The 22,927-nt window shown below is 38.7% G+C and overlaps 1 protein-coding gene across 1 annotated transcript in view; it reads left to right on the top strand.

Annotated features, from left to right (window-relative positions):
- Positions 1 to 22,927, top strand: part of OCA2 (OCA2 melanosomal transmembrane protein) — a gene marked incomplete at its 5' end in the record, with an annotated part of 205,733 nt that overhangs the window by 111,894 nt on the left and 70,912 nt on the right. The window contains one exon of the mRNA XM_033860327.2: positions 19,566 to 19,693. Coding sequence (XP_033716218.2) covers positions 19,566 to 19,693 — 128 coding nt within the window. The remainder of the gene's footprint in view (positions 1 to 19,565; positions 19,694 to 22,927) is intronic.

The raw sequence follows: 22,927 nt of genomic DNA, 5'->3' as shown, positions 1-22,927 counted from the left end.
TTACTGCTATACAGTAAAGTGACTCAGTTATACATATATATACATTCTTTTTCATATTCTTTTCCATTGAGGTTTATTGAATATAGTTCCCTGTGCTATACAGTAGGACCTTGTTGTTTTGTTTCTAACTTTATTTGAGATTCTACTTTAAAAGAACACGTCACACATTTTAAAGACTGAAGAAATATATTGGAGTTTGCATGCAATTTTGTTAGCATTTGGCAGTGGTATTTGTAGAAATGATAATACTTTTAAAAGTTAAAGTCACATCTTTTCCCATATCTATGGACTTTAAAAAATCTTGATTACCATGAAACTCTTTATTTTAGCCTGAGAAGTCTATACTTTTTACTAAGATGTCACATCTTTTTTTGTGTGTTGTTGCATCCGGGATTGAAAAGCTTATTTTGTTTCTGCTTTCAAATCTCGTGTTTTCAGTTAGGATTGTGTACAAATGATTTTATCTGGGGATCCTAGAACACGTAATCTGTATATTTGCAAATTCACTGTGATGGGAAAGAGTTAGGTTGACTAAGAGAAAGGCTTGATTAGCATATATGTTAAATGGAATACAGTTTCCTTGGAGTTACAGTAACTCTCTTAATGGGAACAGGGGCAAATTTAATGCAAGATCTTCCCAGGGCTTCAGCAGATAGAGATATGACCATTCGTCTTTGGTGAAGTGCTGTTTTGAATATGACATACAGGGTAAGTTGAGCATAATACAATGTAATGCCATATAACATGAGGTGATGTCACATTACACAACATGCATCATGTAACATGTGACATCATATAACACAATGTGATGCCACATGACAAGGTGGTATCATATAAGGTGCACCATGTAACACAATGTAACATCATATAATACAATGTGGTGTCATATAACACCATGTCATGTCATGTAACAAAACATGACATCATATAATACATTCCTTTATTTAAACATCATAACCTAATCACAGCAATGATTATCATTCTTTTTTCTTCTTACTTTATTTTTTAAATTATCATAGAGCAAAACTGATTTTTCTTTTCAAATTCAAAATTCTATGAACTTTAACAAAGATGTATATTTATGTAACTGCCACTATAATCAGAATACAGAATAGTTCCATCACCCCTCCCAAAATTTCTTTGTGTTATTCTTTTGTATCACCCTCTGCCTTAATCCTGGTGACTCCTGATATGTTCTCCATCACTATAGTTTTGTCTTTTGGAGAATGTCATATACATGGAATCAGACAACCTTTGGAACTGACTTCTCTCACTCAGATTCATCCAAGTTGTTGCAGGTATCAATAGTTCATTCTTTTTGTTGCTGAGTATTCTTCCATGGTATGGATATACCACATTTTGTTTATCCATTGGCCCATTGAAGGACATTTGGGTTGTTTCCAATTTTTGATGATTGTGAGTAGAGCTACTCCAAACATTTGTGTACATGGTTTTGTGTGAACTTAGGTTTTTATTTCTCTTGGGTAATTACCAAAGAGTGGGACTGCTGGATCATATTGTGAGTGTGTGTTTAGCTTTAAAAGAAGCTGCTGCACCACTTTTCAGAGTGACTGTAGCACTTTGCACTTCCACAGTAGTATATGGGAGCTCCAGCAGCTCTACATCCTCACCAGCATTTGGCATGATTAGACTATGCCTTAAATCTAGAACTCACGCTTTATAATCATTTGTTTACCTCTCTGTCCCCTGGTATCCCCCTCCCCAGCTAGATTCAAGGGCATGGTCCATGTCTTCTAGGCTTTTCTCTACTCAGTGCCTTGTGTTAATGCCTGACACATTAGTAGATACAATATATAGGTATATGGAATGCATGAACAAACTTCTTATTGATTCTTATAGATTCCAACTTATTTCATGATTGTGAGAATATCATGTGTGGCTGACTCAGCCTGTGTTCTCTAGAGAGCAAAGCCTTGTGTGAGTGTTCTTCATTGGAGAGTATGATCCCAGGAAAGAGAAGTAAGGGACAGAGAAGTAGGGTGGTGAAGGGAGTGAGTCAAAACAAGGCTGAATCACTATCTGGCTACATTATGGGCCACTGGTCACTCCATACAGTAGGATTGTCTGAGAAGAAACATGAGATGTGTCTCAGGACTGTCCATGGGGTTGCAGGGAGAAAGAGGGAACATTTATCCATTGGTCCAAGTTCTTTCCCATGGAATGCCAGCTTGCAGGTGCATCCAGCTAATAAATGCATGAAGGCCACGCAACAGAGGAGCCCCAGCTGGGAAGCAGCTGTGGGTGCATGGGCTCAAAGACAAATTTGGTCAGGGTGCACCTGTATGAGGACATGTTTACACAGAGCTGGCCACTGCCATAAACTTCTGGTGAGTGACTGGAGAACCCTGAAGGACCCAAGTGCAATAGGTGGCACAACAGTGAAGAAAGAAAAGTGACTAAGGGCCATGGTCACAATTCATATGCATCTGGCAAAGAGATAGTTCCCCGATGTGCAGGGATCTTTATCTAAAATGTACACTGGAATTAACTCCATATTGCTCAAGCTGTTACGTACAGACAGGTCCATAGTCTCCACATGAAATTCTTGGTGCCAGATATGTTTCAAAATTCAGATATTTTTGTTTATATTTTATGAAGACAATTAAGTGCACACACAATTTTATATGATGGAACAACCCCGAGAGGTTCAGGCCCAGCACCCTGTCCTCCGAACATTAGTAATTCTACAGTGAAACCTGAATATTTTCTACAAGGTGGGACAAATTATGACCACAGATAGCCTCATTTCAGTTCAAATCAGGTTTTGTTGAATTTTGACATAAAAAATTTGCTTTTCCAAACTTTAGGATTTTAGAATCGTGGATAACTGATTATGAAAACTATAGGAATCAGCAAGCTGGATTCAAAATGTTATCTTTGTCTTTAAAATTTAAAACCTTGATTAACAATTTTCTAGGTCTCCTTCTTTGATAATTAGCTCAGAACGTCCCCCTAGGTTCTCTTACAATGAGTTTGATTAGATTTCAGTTCTGGAGATATTTCTGTAATTATTTCCTTGATATGGTTTCAAGGAAACTGGTGTTGTCGGTGTCCTTTGGTGTCCTTTGTTGAGAAATTTTATTGTCTTTGTTAAAGTATTTTTAGCTACCAGTAAAACAATCTACTTGATATCAAGCAAAATAGGGGATTATTAGAATGATACTGGACTAACCCGCAGACTCCAAGGGACAGTGGGCTCTGTGAGAGAGGGGTTGGAGTGGAGCGGGGAGAGCAGACTTAGGAAGTAGAAAGGCATCCAGACAGAGGGCATACTGCTGTCCCCCAGACACATTTTGTTCTCTTCTAATTGCCTCGTGCTTCTCCATGGACCATTTTCTTGTCTTTTTTCTGCTCATGGCAGAATAGAGATGGTCTCATTAGTTTCCCAATTTATAGGATCTCAATTTCAGCCACACAAAGAGAAATGACTATTTTGAATCCCAAATTCCTTGGAGAAGAGTTTGATTGACCCAGGTTGGGTTAATTTCCTTTCCTAACCCAGAAATTATGACCAGGATAACAGGGCCACATGGAAAACATGACCAATCAATTTAAAAGGAGAATATAACTAAAATATTAAAAATACCTATAAATTAAGTGAAAGATACAAAATGGACAGGAATCCTGAATAGACTCTTCACAAAAGAAGATATTAAAATGACTGAAATTGGGCTTCCCTGGTGGCGCAGTGGTTGAGAATCTGCCTGCCGATGCAGGGGACACGGGTTCGTGCCCCGGTCCAGGAAGATCCCACGTGCCGTGGAGCGGCTGGGCCCGTGAGCCATGGCCGCTGAGCCTGCGCGTCCGGAGCCTGTGCTCCGCAACGGGAGAGGCCACAGCAGTGAGAGGCCCGCGTACCGCAAAAAATAAATAAATAAATAAATAAAGGCTGAAATTACCAATAAGCATATGAAAAGGTGCTTAACCTTATAAGTCACCAGTAAAATGTGAATCTGAACCACAACAAGATACTGCTATATCCACACCTAAATGGCTAAAATTAAAGGCTGACAACACCAAATATTAGAGAATATAGAGCAACAGGAAGTGTCATACACTGCTGATAAGATTGTAAATTTGTACAGACTTTTGAAAATGATTTGGTAGTATTACCAAAGTTTAGGACAATGCATATCTATAGCCCAGAAAGTTTGTTCTTAGTTATATTCCCAACAGAAATGTGTATGTCTGCACACCAAAAGACATGTCTTATAATGCTCATAACAGCATTATTTATAGTAACCCCCATCTGGAAGCCATTCCATATCTATCAACTCTAGAACTGATAAATTGTGTGATAATCATACAGTGGAATACTATACAGAAATAAAAATAAATGTATTCCTTAAACTGTAACGATGTGACTGAATATCACAAACATGTTGAGCAAAAGAGAAGTCTGATTGAAACTCATATAATACATAGTATATGATTCCAGGCATGAAGACTCAGAAACGGGCAAATCTACTTTATGGTGTTAGGAGTCAGTGGTTGAAGGGAGAGTGTAAGGAATGGAAGGAGATCTAATTCAGCTTTTGTTGATAATGTCCTGTTTCTTGCCCTTGGAGGAGGTTGCATGGTTGAGTTTCCTTTGTAACTGAGCTATATGGTTTATTTAAAATCAATGCACTTTTCTGTGTATATGCCATAGTTCAATTAAAATGTTTATTAAATGATTTAATGAATATATTTACTGTATCATTCAGGCTTCCGCAAGAAAACAGATGACATACTCAAACTTGGTAATTTGAATGAATTTACTATTGGGCAAGATGGAGGAATCCACAAGGGGTAGAGTGGTATCCCAGAGCCAGTGTGTGTGTGTGTGTGTGTGTGTGTGTGAGAGAGAGAGAGAGAGAGAGAGAGAGTTCTTTCTAAGAACTAGAAGGATGTAATGACAAGGCCACCTTGACAAGAGCTGTGTGACCTTCAGTGAAAGGACCCTGTAGGGAGGGGTCCAAAATAATGAATGCTGTGAGCCCTTGTACCCAGACTCCATCTCCTGCTGGGCCTCCCCTTGCAGAGCACAGCTGGAATCCTGGGTATGAGAACCTCTTGATGTGGTCCACACAGGCAGAGAGTGGGAGGGGGTGGAGGAGAATGGAGAGGGATGGGCAACTCAGCAGGTTCCTGTCCACCTACATTCTCCCATCAGTATTGGTGGAAAGCTTTAGTTGCAGCAAAATGTTTAGAAATAGTATCACTTATTTTTTAATTATCTTTTTTCAACCTCAATTATTTAAAAACTACTGACTTGATGTAATCATGGTGTTTCCTAAGTCTGATTGGAAGAGCACAGAGCTTCCAGGTGTTGAAACGGAGCTATAAGCTTCCCTCTGAGCTTTGATGTCAAAGCTGCTGCTGGGTGTTTGCAGCCACATCCCTGGATCGAGTAGAGTTAGGGAAGATCGGAGGCCAGATTGCCCTGGTTCAAAGCAAAACTACAGTACTCAGTTGCTTGATGCTTGTGGACACCTGTAGCATGTCTCAGTGCTCCCTGTAAGGAGGTTGTGAGGACTGAATCACCTCATACAGGCAGAGGTCTCAGAAACAGCACCTGGTGCCAGATTGAGTGTGATGTGAATGGACAGTTTATGCTGATTGCTAAACAACTCAGGAAAATACAGGATGATGAAAAATGGCCTTGCTTTTGCTGGATTTAAAATGAAACTAGAAAGAATAGGACTTTTCTCATGAGAGGACACCTTGCAGACAATATAGTAATTGCACAGGTAATGAGATGCTCCCTCCTTTTGGTCCCAGGCAGTTGCCCTATGTGTGGTTAGTAGAACTTAACCCCTTGGTGACTCTGCTCATTGTTACCTTCAAATCTAACTCATCCCATGCTGCCTGTCCTACTTGCCCACCCAACTGCGGACTGGGAGCTCCCCAAGAGCAGGCTTAAGCTTGTACCCTGGAATCTCAATGCTTGGGTGAATGACAGGTTCAGTGGTAGATTTAAAACTACCCCCTGGACACCCACAGTATTTCTTTGCAACAGAAAGTCTTATTTGTGATAAATCTCATGTGGCTTATTTTAGGTAGTCGATGGCCAACACACATTAGATACCTCACCAAAGGAGAGAGGCAGAGTAGTTTCTACTCCATCCAGTACGCACAAGCCATTCATGAGTTTTTCTTGTTTGAAGGATGAATATGAGGTTTGTAACTGTTAAGATATTCTCCAGAGATGCATCCTGTGTGGCTTAAGACATATAGGTTATCTCATCTTAACTTCAGGTAGTGGATTCATCAGGACAGTATTGCTTTTGATCAAAGGCACCTGAAAGGGCTTCCCTGGTGGCGCAGTGGTTGGGAGTCCGCCTGCCGATGTGGGGGACGCGGGTTCGTGCCCCAGTCCGGGAGGGTCCCGCGTGCCGCGGAGCGGCTGGGCCCGTGAGCCATGGCCACTGGGTCTGTGCGTCTGGAGCCTGTGCTCCGCAGCGGGAGGGGCCGAAGCGGTGAGAGGCCTGCGTACCGCAAAAAAAAAAACAAACAAAGGCACCTGAAAAATGTCCAGAGCAGGACCAGGTACAATATGTTCTGTATAAAAAGACTGCAAGGTTTCAGATAGAACACAGTCAAGTTGTATCTCTGAGCACATGAGACAGATCGACTTTTGGGGAGAGGTTTCACACGTGGAGTTACCAGATATGTTTTTAAGTAGTGAAACCATCCCATTTGAAGACTGAGCACATAAGAGGAGTCTACCTTGGTGCAATGGAAAAGCACTCTCACAGACTGGGGGCTGAATCTTGGTTTTGCCCCCAACAAGCTGTGTAGCCTGAAGAAAACCTTGGGAGCCTCAGAGTTTCCTCATGGGAGGGGTTGCTGCAAGGTGACCAGACCTCCTTGCCAAGGAGGCTGCTTAACAAATGGTAGAAGTCCTTGCTCTGCTTTCCTCTGAATCATATTGCCAAGGGCTTTAGGAATGGGGGTAAAATGCCCTATTTAGCTCTTTGTTTTGCATTGAAACTTGGCCCTGTTGGAGATTTGAGTGAGAAAGTACAGAGCCACCTATCATAGGTTTTGTTTTAAGGAATGGCAGAGCTCTTGATGAAAGATTATTGCCCCAAGAGGGTGTTGATAGGAGTGCCACAGGATAAAGACAGCTCAGGTAAATGTTACTTTTTATCTTTATCCATCTCCACCCAACCGAAATTTTAATTTTTAGAAGAGTCTCAATGGCAGGTTGTTAGAATTTGTAATAGAATGTGAAGCTGGGAACTGTATTGTTCCTATCAGCAGCCTTTTCTTCCAGCATGCTATAAAACAAATACCACTTCATCCTTTATGGCTGGGTGTCATTGAGGAGCCAGCACTGAGTGAGAATAGAATGGAATGTTATTGGCAGTGACCTGGGGGGACACATTAGAAGGTACTGCTGGTACTTCTCAGTGAAGGCACCAGGCATTGCCAAGCAGATGTACTTATGCACAGGCAGTTTGATTAGTGCCACTGGTTTCTGCAGGCAGTGTGATTAAAGTTAAGGGAGAAAGTGAGGTTTTGCCAGAGACAAGGAAGACTTCATTCAATTTCATGTTATTGAAGGGAATTTTTCTGACACAATTAAACTCTGTGAATACAGAACCTATTATAAAGTTGGCTTCATGAGTACTATGACAGGAGTTTTGGCTGGAAGGAAATTCAGGCCTCCACAAATGATAAAGGAAAACAGAGAGTCTTACAGGAGCTTCTGTCTTCCTGTCCTGACTGGTATTTCTCTTATGATCATGGAAAATAACTTGTGTTTTTACTGAGTTTGAGAGATTCTTATTGCCATATAGCAGAGCAGACAATGAGATGCCATTTATGTTTGTAGAAAAGCATCATTCAGAGAAAGGGCAATTGGTGCAATATTTTCCTTACTGAGAATTTAAAGAAAAGACATGATGATCAATCAAGAAATCTTTAGAATAAAAATCAAGTAATTAACCAGTAGATGTGATGGATTAGGTAAGCAACTATCTGTCTTCAGTTCTGTGGTAGATGCTCTGAAGAGTTCAGACCAAAGTGATAAAGTCTAGTCAGGCAGACAAAGCTGCACACATGGAAAAATCAGGCATTCCAGCTACTTTGCTTAGAAAACTTCAGTGGTTTCTGTCTGTCTGCAGAATGAAGTCCTAGCACTTCTGCAAAAGGATAATGCACTTCCCAAGCAGGACACCTTTCTTACTTATTTTTTTTTATTGTGGTAAAAAATATATATCATATAAAGTTTGTCATTTTATCTATTTTATCTAATTTTTAAACATCTTTATTGGAGTATAATTGCTATAAAATTGTGTGTTAGTTTCTTCTGTATCACAAAGTGAATCAGCTATACGTATATATATATCCCCATATGCCTCTTGCATCTCCCTTCCACCCTCCCTATCCCACCCCTCTAGATGGTCACAAAGCACAGAGCTGATCTCCCTGTGCTATGCGGCTGCTTCCCACTAGCTATCTATTTTACATTTGGTGGTGTATATATATCCATGCCACTCTCACTTCGACTCACTTCCCCTTCCCTGTGTCCTAAAGTCCATTCTCTACAACTGTGTCTTTATTCCTGTTCTGTCCCTTGGTTCTTCAGAACCTTTTTCTTTTTTAGATTACATATATATGTGATAGCATACAGTATTTTTTTTCTCTTTCTGACTTATTTCACTCTGTATGACAGTCTCAAGGGCCATCCCCCTCACTACAAATAACAGTTTCATTTCATTTTATGATGAGTAATATTCCATTGTATATATGTGCCACATATTCTTTATCCATTCATCTGTCGATGACACTTAGGTTGCTTCCATAACCTGGCGATTGTAAACAGTGCTACATTGAACATTGTGGTACACGACTCTCTTTGAGTTATGGTTTTCTCAGGGAATGTGCCCAGTTCTCCATAGTGGCTGTATCCATTTATATTCCCACCAACGGTGCAAGAGGGTTCCCTTTTCTCCACACCCTCTCCAGCATTTATTGTTTGTAGACTTTTTGATGATGGCTATTCTGACCAGTGTGAGGTGATACCTCACTGTAGTTTTTTTTTTTTTTTTTTTTTTTTTTTTTGCGGTACGCAGCCCTCTCATTCTTGTGGCCTATCCTGTTGCGGAGCACAGGCTCCGGATGCGCAGGCCCAGTGGCCATGGCTCACGGGCTCAGCCGCTCCGCGGCATGTGGGATCTTCCTGGACCGGGGCACGAACCCGTGTCCCCTGTATTGGCAGGCAGACTCTCAACCACTGCGCCACCAGGGAAGCCTCCCTCACTGTAGTTTTGATTTGCATTTCTCTGATGATTAGTCATGTTGAGCTTTCATATGTTTGTTGGCACTCTGTATATCTTTTTGGAGAAATGTCTGTTTAGGTCTTCTGCCCATTTTAGGACTGGGTTGCTTGTGTTTTTGATATTGAGCTGCACGAGCTGCTTGTATATTTTGGAGATTAATCCTTTGTCAGTTGCTTCATTTGCAAATATTTTCTCCCATTCTGAGGGTGGTCTTTTAGTCTTGTTTATGGTTTCCTTGCTTGTGCAAAAGCTTTTAAGTTTCATTAGGTCCCATTTGTTTATTTTTGTTTCTATTTCCATTTCTCTAGGAGGTGGGTCAAAAAGGATCTTGCTGTGATTTATGTCAAAGAGTGCTCTGCCTATGTTTTCCTCTAAGAGTTTTATAGTGTCTGGACTTACATCTCCATTGTGAGGTTTTTGTGTATGGTGTTATGGAGTGTTCTAATTTCATTGTTTTACATGTAGCTGTCCAGTTTTCCCAGCACCAATTACTGAAGAGGCTGTTTTTTCTCCATTGTATACTCTTGCCTCCTTTATCAAAGATAAGGTGACCATATATGTGTGGGTTTATCTCTGGACTTTCTATCCTGTTCCATTGATCTATATTTCTGTTTTTGTGCCAGTACCATACTGTCTTGATTACTGTAGCTTTGCAGTATAGTCTGAAGTCCAGGAGCCTGATTCCTCCAGCTCCATTTTTCTTTCTCAAGATTGCTTTGGATATTTGGGGTCTTTGGTGTTTCCATACAAACTGTAAAATTTTTTGTTCTAGTTCTGTGAAAAATGCTCTTGGTAGTTTGATAGAGATGGCATTGAATCTGTAAATTTCTTTGGTAGTATAGTCATTTTCACAATGTTGATTCTTGGTGGCGGCTGCATCAGCCATAGCGTCTCATGCCCGTCTGTGGGGTCTGCTCTTTTAGCCGTGGCTCACGCCTGTCTCTAGAGCTCCTTTAAGCAGTGCTCTGAATCCCCTCTCCTCGCACACCAGAAAACAAAGAGGGAAGAAAAGTCTCTTGCCTCTTTGGCAGGTCCAGACTTTTCCCCAGACTCCCTCCCAACTAGCCGTGGTGCACTAATCCCCTGCAGGATGTGTTCACGCCGCCAACACCAGTCCTCTCCCTGTGCTGTGACTGACGCCCGAGCCTCAGCTCTCAGCCCTGCCTGCCCCAGTGGGTGAGTAGACAAGCCTCTCGGGCTGGTGAGTGCCGGTCGGCACTGATCCTCTGTGCAGGGATCTCTCCGCTTTGCCCTCTGCACCCCTGTTGCTGTGCTCTCCTCCGCGGCTCTGAAGCTTTCCCCCTCCGCCACCCACAGTCTTCGCCCGTGAACGGGCTTCCTAGTGTGTGGAAACCCTTCCTCCTTCACAGCTCCCTCCCACTTGTGCAGGTCCCATCCCTATTCTTTTGTCTCTGTTTTTTCTTTTTTCTTTTCCCTACCCAGGTATATGGGGTCTTTCTTGCCTTTTGGGAGGTCTGAGGTCTTCTGCCAGCGTTCAGCAGGTGTTCTGTAGGAGTTGTTCCATGTGTAGATGTTTTTCTGGTGTATCTGTGGGGTGGAATGTGATTTCTAAGTCTTACTCTTCTGCCATCTTCCCCTCGTCCCCCCATTTTGTTTATTTTTGTCCTCTCTCTTTTCTTCTTGGTGAGCCTGGCTATAGATTTGTCAATATTTTTCCTCTTTTCAAAAACCAGCTCTTGGTTTTATTGATCTATTTTATTGTTTTTATGATCTCTATTTTATTTCCTCTTTGATCTTTATTATTTCCTCCTGCTGACTTTGGGTTTTGTTTGTTCTTCTTTTAGGTGGTAGGTTAGGTTGTTTATTTGAGATTTTTCTTGTTTCTTGGGGAAGGCCTGTATCATTATGAACTTTCCTCTTAGAACTGCTTTTGCTACATCCCATAGATTTTGTAAAGTGTGTTTTCATTTTCGTTTGTCTTGTAATTTTCTTATTTCTTCTTTGATTTCATCATTGACCCAGTGTTTTTTTTTTCTTAGTAACATGTTGTTTAGTCTCCATGTGTTCCTTCATTTCCTGTTTTTTTTCTGTAGTTGATTTCTAGTTTTATACCACTGTGGTTAGGAAAGAACTTGAAATAATTTTCATCTTCTTAAATTTTTTGAGGCTTGTATTGTGACCTAGTACATGGTCTATCTTAGAGAACATTCCATGTGTGCTTGAAAAGTATGTGTATTCTGCATTTTTTTGGATGTAGTGTCCTGTAGGTATCAATTAAGTCCATGTGTTCTATTGTGTCATTTAGGGCCTCTGTTGCCTTATGGATTTTCTGTCTGGATGATTGTCTATTGCTGTCAGTGGGGTGTTAAATTCCCCTAATATTATTACATTATTTACAGTTTTTCCCTTTATGTCTGTTAGTGTTTGCTTTGTATATTTAGGTGTTTCTCTATTGGGTGCGTATGTTAATGAGTGTAATATCCTCTTCTTGTATTGATCCCTTTACCATTATATAATGCCCTTATTTGCCTTTTGTTATAACTTTGTTTTAAAGTCTATTTTGTCCAATGAATATTGCTATCTCTGCTTTCTTGTAATGAACTATATTTTTTTCTTGTAATGAAATATATTTCTTTGCATGAAATATACTTTTTCATCTCCTCACTTTTAGTCTGTGTGTGTCTTTCACCCTGAAGTGAGTCTCTTGAAAGCATCATATTGTAAGTGCTTTTTTTTTTTTTCCTTTTTTTAATCCAATATGCTCCTCTGTGTCTTTTGATGGGAACATTTAGTCCAGTGACATTTAAAGTAATTATTGATAGGTATGTACTTATTGCCATTTTAATCCTTGATTTCCAGTTGCTTTTGCTGTTCTTCTTTGTTCATTTCTTCTTCATTTTGTTTTTCCTTTTGTGTTTTGATTTTCTTTTGTAGTATCTTTGAGTTCCTTTCTTTTTGGTTTTTGTGAATCAGTATATGTTTTTTATTTGTGGTTACCATGAAGTTCAAGTATGTTTACCCATAACTATATCTACTTGCTTTAAATTTATAATCTTTCAAGTTCAAACATATTCTAAAAGATATACATTTTTGTACTCTCTTCCCCACATTTTGTGTATTTGTTTTTCTATTTTACATCTTCATGTTTATCCTTTTCCTGTTTATTGTAGTTATAATCCCTTTTATGGTTTTTAAATTGTTTTCTAATCTACCTACTGGCTTATTTACATGATCTTCAATTCTTACTATATATTTGCCTTTCCTAATGGAATTTTCCATTTCCTATGGATGCTTGCTTCTTTTCTATTTAGAGAAGATATTTCAATATTTCTTTTTGGATAGGTTTAGTATTGATGAGTTCTTTTAGATTTTGCTTGTCTGAGAAATTCTTAGTTTCTTCTTCTAATCTAAATGATAAGGTTGCTGGGTAGAGTATCCTAGGTTGCAAGTTTTTCCCTGGCAGGACTTTAAATATATCATGCCACTCCTTTCTGGCCTACAAAGTTTCTCCAGAGAAATCAACTGATAACCTTATAGGGGTTCCCTTTTAGCTGACTCTTTGTTTTCTCTTGCTGCCTTAGAATCCTCTTTTTGTCTTTAATTTTTGCCATTTTAATTATGATATGTCTTGGTGTGGGTCTGTTTGGGTTCATCTTGTTTGGGACCTTCTGTGCTTCCTGTAACTGGATATCCATTTCCTTCTTAAGGTTTGGGAAGTTTTCAGCCATGATTTCTTCAAATACATTCAATCCCTTTTTCTCTCTCTCATTCTTCTTGAATTCTTATTATGCATAGCTTGGCATGGTTTATATTATCCCATAGATCTTGTATGTTGCTTTCATTTTTTAAATTTGTCTTTCTGTCTGCTGTTCTGATTGGATGATTTCCATTATTTTATCTTCCAGATAACTTATTTGTTCTTCTGTGTCATTTAGTCTGCTATTCATTATTTCTAGATTGGTTTTTATCTCAGTAACTGAATTGTCTATTTTTGACTAGTTCATCTTTATAGTTTCTAGTTCCTTGTTACAGTGATCTGCATTCTATTGAAAATATTTCTTAATTCAGTTAGCATTTTTCTTACCACCTTTTTGAACTTGACACCTGGTAGGCTGATGAACTTTGTATCATTATTTATTTTTTCAGGGGATTTCTCTTGCTCCTTTAATTTGGAGTACTTCCTCTGACTTTTTACTTTCTCTGTCTATATGAATTTAGGAGAAATAGTTATCTACTCTGGTCTTGAATGGGTGTTTTTATGTGGGAGTTTCCCTGTGTAGACTGTGTATGTCCAATGTCTTTGGTGGGAGGTCTGGTTTTGATATGGATGCAAGCTTTGTTTTTCCTCAGGGTGTGCTAGCCAATATTCCCTTGATAGGGTGTGTGGTTGTTGTTGGGGGATATAAAGTCTGTATAGGATGTGAGGTGGGACTTCCTCTCTGCTCTGTGCCTGTTGCCCCCCTGTCCAGGGTGTGGTCTGCTCCCCAGTGTTGGAGTAGAAGCCCTGAGGGTCAGTTCAATCAGGTTCTGTTGCCCTTGAGTACATGGCCTGCCCCAAAGGAGGTAATTTCTGGAGCAAGTAAGGCCCTTGCAGTCACAGAGGATCTATGTGCCACATGTGTAGGAAGCCACGGTTCTGCTCAGAAACAGCCCAAGGTACCATCCATTCCCCTCTTGTGTTCATCCCAGATCTAGTGCAAGACTGTGGTATAGAGTAGGCTGGGGCTGGGTGGATCAGGACACTGTGGCTGCAAGATTTGAGGTGGCTGCATTGCTGCCTGAGACCTAGACTTTCTCTGTGATAGTCTTCTCCCAGGACCTGTCTGTCCCAGATCCAGTGCTAAGCTGAGGTGTGGATTTGGTGGAACCAGGGCCCTCTCACTGGGAGACAAACCTCTGCATGCTCCTGTGGCACCACCTCCGTGCCTATTTCTTTGTGTGTCTTGTGTTGTTGAAAATGGGACATTTGAATATTATAATATGGTAATTGTTCCTTGGCCCTTTTCCCAGAGTTTGCTGTTTTTATTTTGAATTGCTGAAGGCTGTAGTAGTCCATTTGTTTTGTGACTTTCCCAAACTATTTTTGCATAGGCTATATTTCTTGTCATCCATGGTCACTGAATTCTGTGTTCCTTAGTGTGTTCAGCTAGTGTTTTTACAGAGATTTCCTTGAAAGTCAGGAGCTAAAAATCAAAACTAAATAAATAAATACAACAATAGCAAAAGCTAAATCTTAGCTTTAATAGTTTCTGCTTGTTTGGGGATATTTCTATAGAAGATAAGAGCTTAGAACTGCCTATCCACCATTTTGCTGATGTCACTCTGACATCTTCCTTCTTAAGTGCTCTGTCCTTGGATATATTTTTACCTTTGTCTTGAATGCCCTTTCCCTCTTTACTTGGAAAGTTATATTCAACCTCTAAGATATTGCCTGAATATCACCTTCTTTGTGAAACTTTATTTCAGCCACCACATTGTTACTCTTTCTGGCTGCTCCCTAACTGCTTGTATGTACACACACTGTTATATCCAGTACAACTGTTTACCTATAGATGTGTGTTCTCCACTGGATGGTAAACCTTTTGAAATCCACATGGTATCTTGCTTATATTTCCATCCATAACCCTTATGCTCAGAACCTGGCACATAACAGGCATCCAAGAGTGGCATATAGAAGAGCTTAAAGGGACACACAGTGAGGATGAGATGACTAGGAGTATCCTCTGACGTGTAAGAAGACTGGTCTTTCAAGAGTATGGAACTGGGTACACTTTGGAAAACAGAAATTAGGAAGGATAGTAGTAGACAAGGGGTAATTTGAATATACATATTCAAATTCTGTAGGTCATATGCAATAACTATTGTTTTCCAGAAGATAATTTATATTTATGCCCTCAAAGGTAAAATAAGGGTAATAAAAAATTGGAATCAGCACATAAAATTTTAATATTATTTTAAATGAAAGGTGGAGAATTGTCAAGAATTGTTGGTTGACAGGATACTTGATTCACCCAGATAATTCTTATTCAAGAGATTTTTTCCCTCAAATATGTAAACAATTGAAGTCTCAATGCTTTTCTTTTTGTAATGAATAGTTTTCTGCTTCTCCTTGGAGAACTCCTCTATCTTTCTGGTGGACAACAGTAACCTCTAACTTTTGAAGGTGTAATGGTTTAGTGAAAACCATACACAGAAATATCTATTAAATACACTGTTACAAGCAAGCACAAATCAGTTTGTGCAACCTGTTTCATTAATCTGATGATGTCATAATTATTTGAACTTTTAGTTCACTTTGCAAGAAACATTAACAATGAACCCAAAGATGGCAAATATTCTAGTAAAATTCTGTGAGCCTTAGAGTTGGCATCAGACACAGAATGATTAGAGATGAAGTGTCTAGCCCTCTCCCTGATGAAGAGCAGAGCAGGCATCATGCCAAAAGTTTTTTTAGACCTCTTTGAAGTCCCTCTCTCCTGACTCTCCCAGCACCTCTCTCCACAGGCAGTCTTTGATTTGATTTCTGTCACTACTGATCAGATGTGGGGAAGCTTTTGTGAAGGGCTAGAGGTAGTAAATATTTGAGGCTATGTAGGCCATACACTCTGTTATAAACACTCAACACTGCAGCTGCAATGTTAAGGCAGCCATAGAAAATGTGTGAATGAATGATTGTGTTGTGTTCCAATAAAAATTACTTATAAAAACAGGCAGCAGGCCAGATTTGACCCATGGGCTGTAGTTTGTCAGAGCCTGCTATTTGCATTTTCTAGAGGTTTATATAAAAAATTGTATATGGGGGGCTTCCCTGGTGGCACAGTGGATAAGACTCTGTGTTCCCAATGCAGGGGATCTGGGTTCAATCCCTGGTTAGGGAACTAGATCCTACATGCATGCCACAACTGAGTTCACATGCCACAACTAAGGAACCCACATGCTGCAACTAAGGAGCTGGTGAGCCACAATTAAGGAACCCACAAGCTGCAACTAAGGAGCCTGCCTGCTGCAACTAAGACCCAGCACAACCAAATAAAATTGTATATGCAGTATTTTTTGGTCTGACTTCTTTCATTCAGTATAACTGTTATAAGATTTATCCATGTGGCAGCGTACATCAGTAGTCCATCCTTTTTATTGATGAGTAGTATTCTATGGTTTGACTATGCCACAATTTATACATCCATTCACCTATTGATGACTATTGGATAGTTTGACTTGACTATGACAATGAAAACTACAGTGAATATTTGTGTTCGATTGTTTGTATCATCATATACTTTAATTTTTCTTGGGATAATACCTAAAAGTGTAATGGTTGGAACATGTAGTGGATTTATGAATAACGTTTTTGAAAACTACCAAACTGTTTCCCAAAGTGGTTATGCCATCTTACAATTCTACCAGCAGTGTAAGAGATTTCCAGTTCCTCCATATCCTTGTCAACACTTAGTTTGGTTGATCTTTTTGACTTCATACATTCTAAGGTACATAGTGAAATGTCATGTGGTTTTACTTTGCATTTCCCTGGTGACTAGTGATATTCAGCATCTTTTCATGTGCTTGTTTGCCATCCTTTTATCTTCTTTGGTGAGGTGTCTGTTCAAAATATTCCCCATTTTAATTGGGTTGTTTACTCATTTTTGAGTTTTGAGAATTCAGAAAATGCATTCTAGATATGAGTCCTAGATGATTTACAGATATTTTCTCCTATTTCAGGCTTGTCTGATTTTTCTTAACAGTTACTTGAAAAGCAGGAATTTATTATTTTGATAAAGTCCAATTTATGAAAATTTTCTTTTATGGATACATGCTTTTAGTGTATCTAAGAACACTCCCCTGAGATCAAAGAAGTTTTTGTCTATGTTTATTCTAGAAGTTTTAAAGTTATAAATTTTACATTTAGGCTTATTGTCCATGTAGCTAACTTTCATGTATGATTTAATAAACCGATCAAAGTAAAAAAAAATTTTACCATTTATGGAAAAAATTACAGTTTCTTCACTGAACTATTGTTGAACTTTTCTTGCAAATCAGATGATCTTTAACTTGTGGGTGTATTTCTGGACTCTTCACTGATCAGTTTGACTATATTTATGTAATACTACACTGTTTTGATGACCATAACTTTAAAATAAGTCTTGAAGTGAGGTAATGTATGTTCTCCAATTTTGTCCTTCTTTTTTCAAGATTGCATTGGCTATTCTACGTCATTTGAATTTCCATATGAATTCTGGGATTTCTACAAAATATTCTTAGGAAAAACTAAAGGAGACCTTAATATATGGAGACATATACCACATTAATAGATAAGAAGACTGTATATTGTTAAAATGCCAGTTCTTCCCAAAGTAATCTATACATGGTCCCTCAAAGGTGTCCACATTCTAATTCCTGATGTTAATACCTGTGTATGTTATGTTACATGATAGAAGGGACTTTGCAGGTAAAATTAAGGTTATAAACCTTAAGATAGGGAAATTTTCCTGGATTATCCAGGTGTGCCCAATGTAATGACATAGGCCCTTAAAATGGAAGTGGAAAAGAGGAGAGTCAGTTAGAGACATACAACAGAAGAAGAAACAGGAGAGATTTGAATTGTGAGAGTGACTTGACTTGACCCACCATTGCTGGATTTGAAGATGGAGGAAAGGGATCATGAGCTAGGGAATGTGGGTGGCCTCTAGAAACTGAGAACAACTCCTGGGTGTCAGCAAGTGAGGAAATGGGGACCTCAGTTTGAATTGAATTATGTCTACCACCCAAATAAGCAGGGAAACAGTTTTTGTCCTGAAGCCTCCAGAAAGGAATGCAGCCTGCCAAAACCTTGCCTTTGTTTTGAAGCTCTAACTAGAGGCCCAACCAAGCTCATCATACTTCTGACCTATGAAAACTGTGATATAATAAGGAGGTGCTATTTTAAGCCACTACATTTGTAGTAATTTGTTATGGCAGCTATAGAAAACTAGTACTCTTTTTATGCCTGTATAATCTATAGCCATATCACTGATCTTATTCTTGATATTAGCATTTTTCCCCTTTGTCTTTTTGTCCTATTTAGACTGGCTAAGTTTTATCAATCTTCTTGATCTCCTAAAAGAACCAAGTTTTGGTATCATTGCTTTTCTCTAATATTTTTCTATTTCATTTATTTCTGATCCAGCACATTTTTATTCTACTTATTTTGAGTTTTATTTGCTCTACTCAGAAAAAATATTTGTTCAGCCTATTTGAACAAAAACTTCACAAAAGAACATATATGGATGACAGATAAGTACATGAAAAGATGCTCAACATCATTAGTCACTAGAGAAATACAATTTGAAATCACAATGAGATACCATTTCATACCCACTGTAATGTCAAAAATCAAAAAAGTTAAGTGTTGAAAATATGGAGAAACTGGAATTCTCATATACTAGTGGTGGGATTGTAAAATGTTACAACCATTTTGGGAAACAGTCCCACAGTTTCTTAAAACATAAATATTCCATAATACTAGCCTATTATATGATCCAACCATTCCATTCCTAGATATTGACCCAAGGGAACTGAAAGCATAATGTACATATAGATAATTTATATGAAAGTTCAGAGCACATTCATTTGTAATAGCCAAACACTGGAAGCAGTGCAAATGTCCATCAAGGTAAATGAGTATGTACATTGTGGCATAGCCATACCATGCCATACTAAACAATAAAGAAGAATGACTATTGGTCCACACACCAACACTGAAGAATCTTAAAATAATTGTGCTGAATGGAAGCAGTCAGATAAAAAATACATACTAGGGGCTTCCCTGGTGGCGCAGTGAGAGTCCGCCTGCCGATGCAGGGGACACGGGTTCATACCCCAGTCCGGGAAGATCCCACATGCCGGGGAGCGGCTAGGCTCGTGAGCCATGGCCGCTGAGCCTGCGCGTCCAGAGCCTGTGCTCCGCAACGGGAGAGGCCACAACAGTGAGAGGCCTGCGTACCGCAAAAAACAAACAAACAAACAAAAAAACTATATGATTACATTTAAGAAAAGAGATGAATGGTTTCCTGGGGTGGGGTCTGGTGACAGGAGGCGGGAGAGGGAGAAAAGAACATGGGCATGAGTAAACTGTTGGTGTGGTGGATATATTCATTTTCCTGCTTGTTGTGTTGGTTTCTTTGGTATATACATTACCCAAAATACAAATTGTACGTTTTAAGCATGTTCAGTTTGCAGAATATCAATTATCTTCAATTTAAGAAAGCAATCCGAAGATGAAGAATTAGTGTTTTAACAATTGAACTACATCTATAACTCTGTTTATTTGGTTTTCAGGGTGGATTGCTATTCTGGGTGCCATCTGGTTGCTAATTTTAGCTGATATCCATGATTTTGAGATAATTCTACACAGAGTAGAATGGGCAACCCTTCTATTCTTTGCAGCACTCTTTGTTCTGATGGAGGTAAGACTTTAGTTGAACTTTTGCAATATGATCTTGTCTGATTTTTAGATTTCACATTTTGTTTAGTGAATGAAGAAAGCCCAAAGTCTGTAAGTCTTTCTACATATTCACTAAGTGGAAAATTATGGGGGTTGAAATTAGACTATTTTAAGTTAAATCAACTTTTATCTCAGGCACCTAAATATTATTTAATAAATTGATTTATTTGGTTGCTGTTTTTTTCTTGAATAATGTTTGTGGTTCGTAAACTTGTTCTAATTTCATTTGTTACAAAGTACAGTAGAATTTACTCTAATTTTGGGGCAAAATGACTTGTTACAGAAAGTACAGGGAAATGTTATTTTGATAATCTATTCCATTTTGTGTAATATTTAAGTAAATATTCTGTTATGATGGAAAAGACTACATCAAAGAAAAGAATGAATAATATGTATTGCTTTATTTAGTTATAATTGTTGTTACAAAATTATTCACAATACTTTTTAATCTTGAGACTTCATTTATAAACTTCTGTCCTCCTCAAATGCAAAGCTTTACTGATGTACAAGACTACTACTCCCCAAAGGATCCAAATGTTTCACATTAATTACCTTAATTTATTGATGACAGACCCATTCAATATTCATTATTCTCTTGATTCAGACTTTGGCTTTTTTCCCCTAATTTTTTAAAAACAGGTCCCTTGAATCATTGAAATCTATGTCTTTAACTCATAATAGATTGCATAGATGTGTAATCAAATGACTCACATAGGCCCTCCGAATATGTCAGGGAGTCATGAATCATATTCTACTTCATCTGTTTCCTACTCAAAAACTTCACCTTTTCTATTCTGAGTCTTCTTTACACACAGAATATGAGGACTACTGGGGGGAAAATTCTGGTTACTGTTTCCTGATTGGCTTTTGAGAGTCCCTGCCTCAATTACATGCTTATTCAAGGTGTAAATTGCTATCTCATCTGGGTTTTTGACATATTGTTCTCAATGGCATATACTTCTCTTTGGCATATACTTCTCTTTGTCTTGATGGGATAAACACTGGAATTTTTAAAGCAACTTAAAATATAATTTATATATCATAAAATTCACTCATTTTAACTTTACAGTTTAATGATTTTTAGTAAATTTTGAACGTTTTATCCCTATGACCCTTACACCAATTTATAGTCAATTCTAGCTCTTAACTCCAGCTCTAGGCAATCACTAATCTTTTTTCTGTCTATTGATGTGCCTTTTCTGTACATTTCATCTAAAAGGAATCCTATACTGTGTACCATTTTCTGTCTGGTTTCTTTAAATTAGAATAATGATGTTGAGGTTCATCCATGTTCTGGTATATATCTTAGTCTCATTTTGTTTATTGCTGAATAGCATTCCACTATATGGATATACCATATTTTATTTACCTATTTTCATAAACGTCTGTGTATATTTGTGTATGTCTTTATGTGGACATGTTTTCATTTCTTTTAGGTAGGTGTTAGGTCTTATCATAAGTTTAGCTTCTTAAGAAACTGCCTGGGACTTCCCTGGTGGTCCAGTGGTTAAGAATCTGCCTTCCAATGAAGGGGACGTAGGTTAAATCCCTGGATGGGGAACTAAGATCCCACATGCTGCAGAGCAACTAAGCCCAAGCACCACAACTACTGAGCCCAAGCACTCCAAAGCCCATGCACCACAACTACTGAGCCCGCATGCTACAACTCCTGAGCCTGCATGCTCTGAAGCCTGCGTACCACAACTAGAGAGGCTGTGCACCTCAACTACTGAGCCTGTGTGCTCTAGAACCTGCATGCCACAACTAGAGAGAAGCCTGTGCTTCTGCAACAAAGAGCCCGCATGCTGCAGTGAAAGATCCCACATGCTGCAATGAAGATCCCACGTGCTGCAGCTAAGACTCAATGCAGCCAAATAATAAATAAATAAATATTTTTTAAAAACTGCCAAAATGTTTTTCACAGTGGCTGTACCATTTTACATTCCTGTCAGTAATGTAGTAGATTCCAGTTTCTTTATATCCTCCCTGTCACATAATACCATTCTTTTTGATTATAGACATTCTAGTAGGTGTGAAAAGGTATTTAATTTTTTAAAAAGCAAATATGAGGAAAATCCTTTTGAACCATGCTTTTCTCTGCAGTAGCTGCACCAGTTTACACCAACAGTGTAGGAGGGTTCCCTTTTCTCCACACCCTCTCCAGCATTTATTTTTTGTAGACTTCTTGATGATGGCCATTCTGACTGGTGTGAGGTGATATCTCATAATTTTGATTTGCATTTCTCTAATAATTAGCTATGTTGAGCATCTTTTCATGTGTCTCATGGCCATCTGTATGTCTTCTTTGGAGAAATGTCTCTTTAGGTCTTCTGCCCATTTTTTCAGTGGGTCATTTGTTTTTCTGATATTGAGCTGCATGAGCTGTTTGTAAATTTTGGAGATTATTCCTTTGTCTGTTTCAACATTTGCAAATATTTTCTCCTATTCTGTGGGTTATCTCACAGAATGGGAGAAAAGCTTTGCTGTGCAAAAGATTTTAAGTTTCATTAGGTCTCATTTGTTTATTTTTTATTTTATTTCCATTACTCTAGGAGGTGGGTCATAAAGGATCTTGCTGTGATTTATGTCATGGAGTGTTCTGCCTATGTTTTCCTCTAAGAGTTTTATAGTGTCTAGCTTTATGTTTAGGTCTTTGATTTATTTTTGTGTATGGTGTTAGGAAGTGTTCTAATTTCATTCTTTTACATGTAGCTGTCCAGTTTTCCCAGCACCACTTATTGGAGGGGCTCTCTTTTCTCCATTGTATATTCTTGCCTCCTTTGTCCAAGATAAGGTGACCATACACCATATGTGCATGGGTTTATCTCTGGGCTTTCTATCCTGTTCCATTGAACTATATTTCTGTTTTTGTGCCAGTACTATACTGTTTTCATGACTGTTGCTTTGTAGTATAGTCTGAAGTCAGGGAGCCTGATTCCTTCAGCTCCGTTTTTCTTTCTCAATATTGCTTTGTCTATTTGGGGTCTTTTGTGTCTCCATACAAATTTAGAAAATGTTTGTTCTAGTTCTGTGAAAAATGCCATTGGCAATTTGATAGGGATTGCACTGGGTAGTGTAGTCATTTTGACAATATTGATTCTTCCAACCCAAGAACATGGTATATTGTTCCATCTGTTTGTCATCTTCGACTTCTTTCATCAGCGTCTTACAGTTTTTGGAGTACAGGTATTTTGCC

This window comes from Tursiops truncatus, chromosome 7, assembly GCF_011762595.2.
Source record: "Tursiops truncatus isolate mTurTru1 chromosome 7, mTurTru1.mat.Y, whole genome shotgun sequence".
Lineage (NCBI taxonomy): Eukaryota > Metazoa > Chordata > Mammalia > Artiodactyla > Delphinidae > Tursiops > Tursiops truncatus.
The sequence above is the reverse complement of the archived record's forward strand: the minus strand, read 5'-3'. Positions and strand labels throughout refer to the sequence as shown.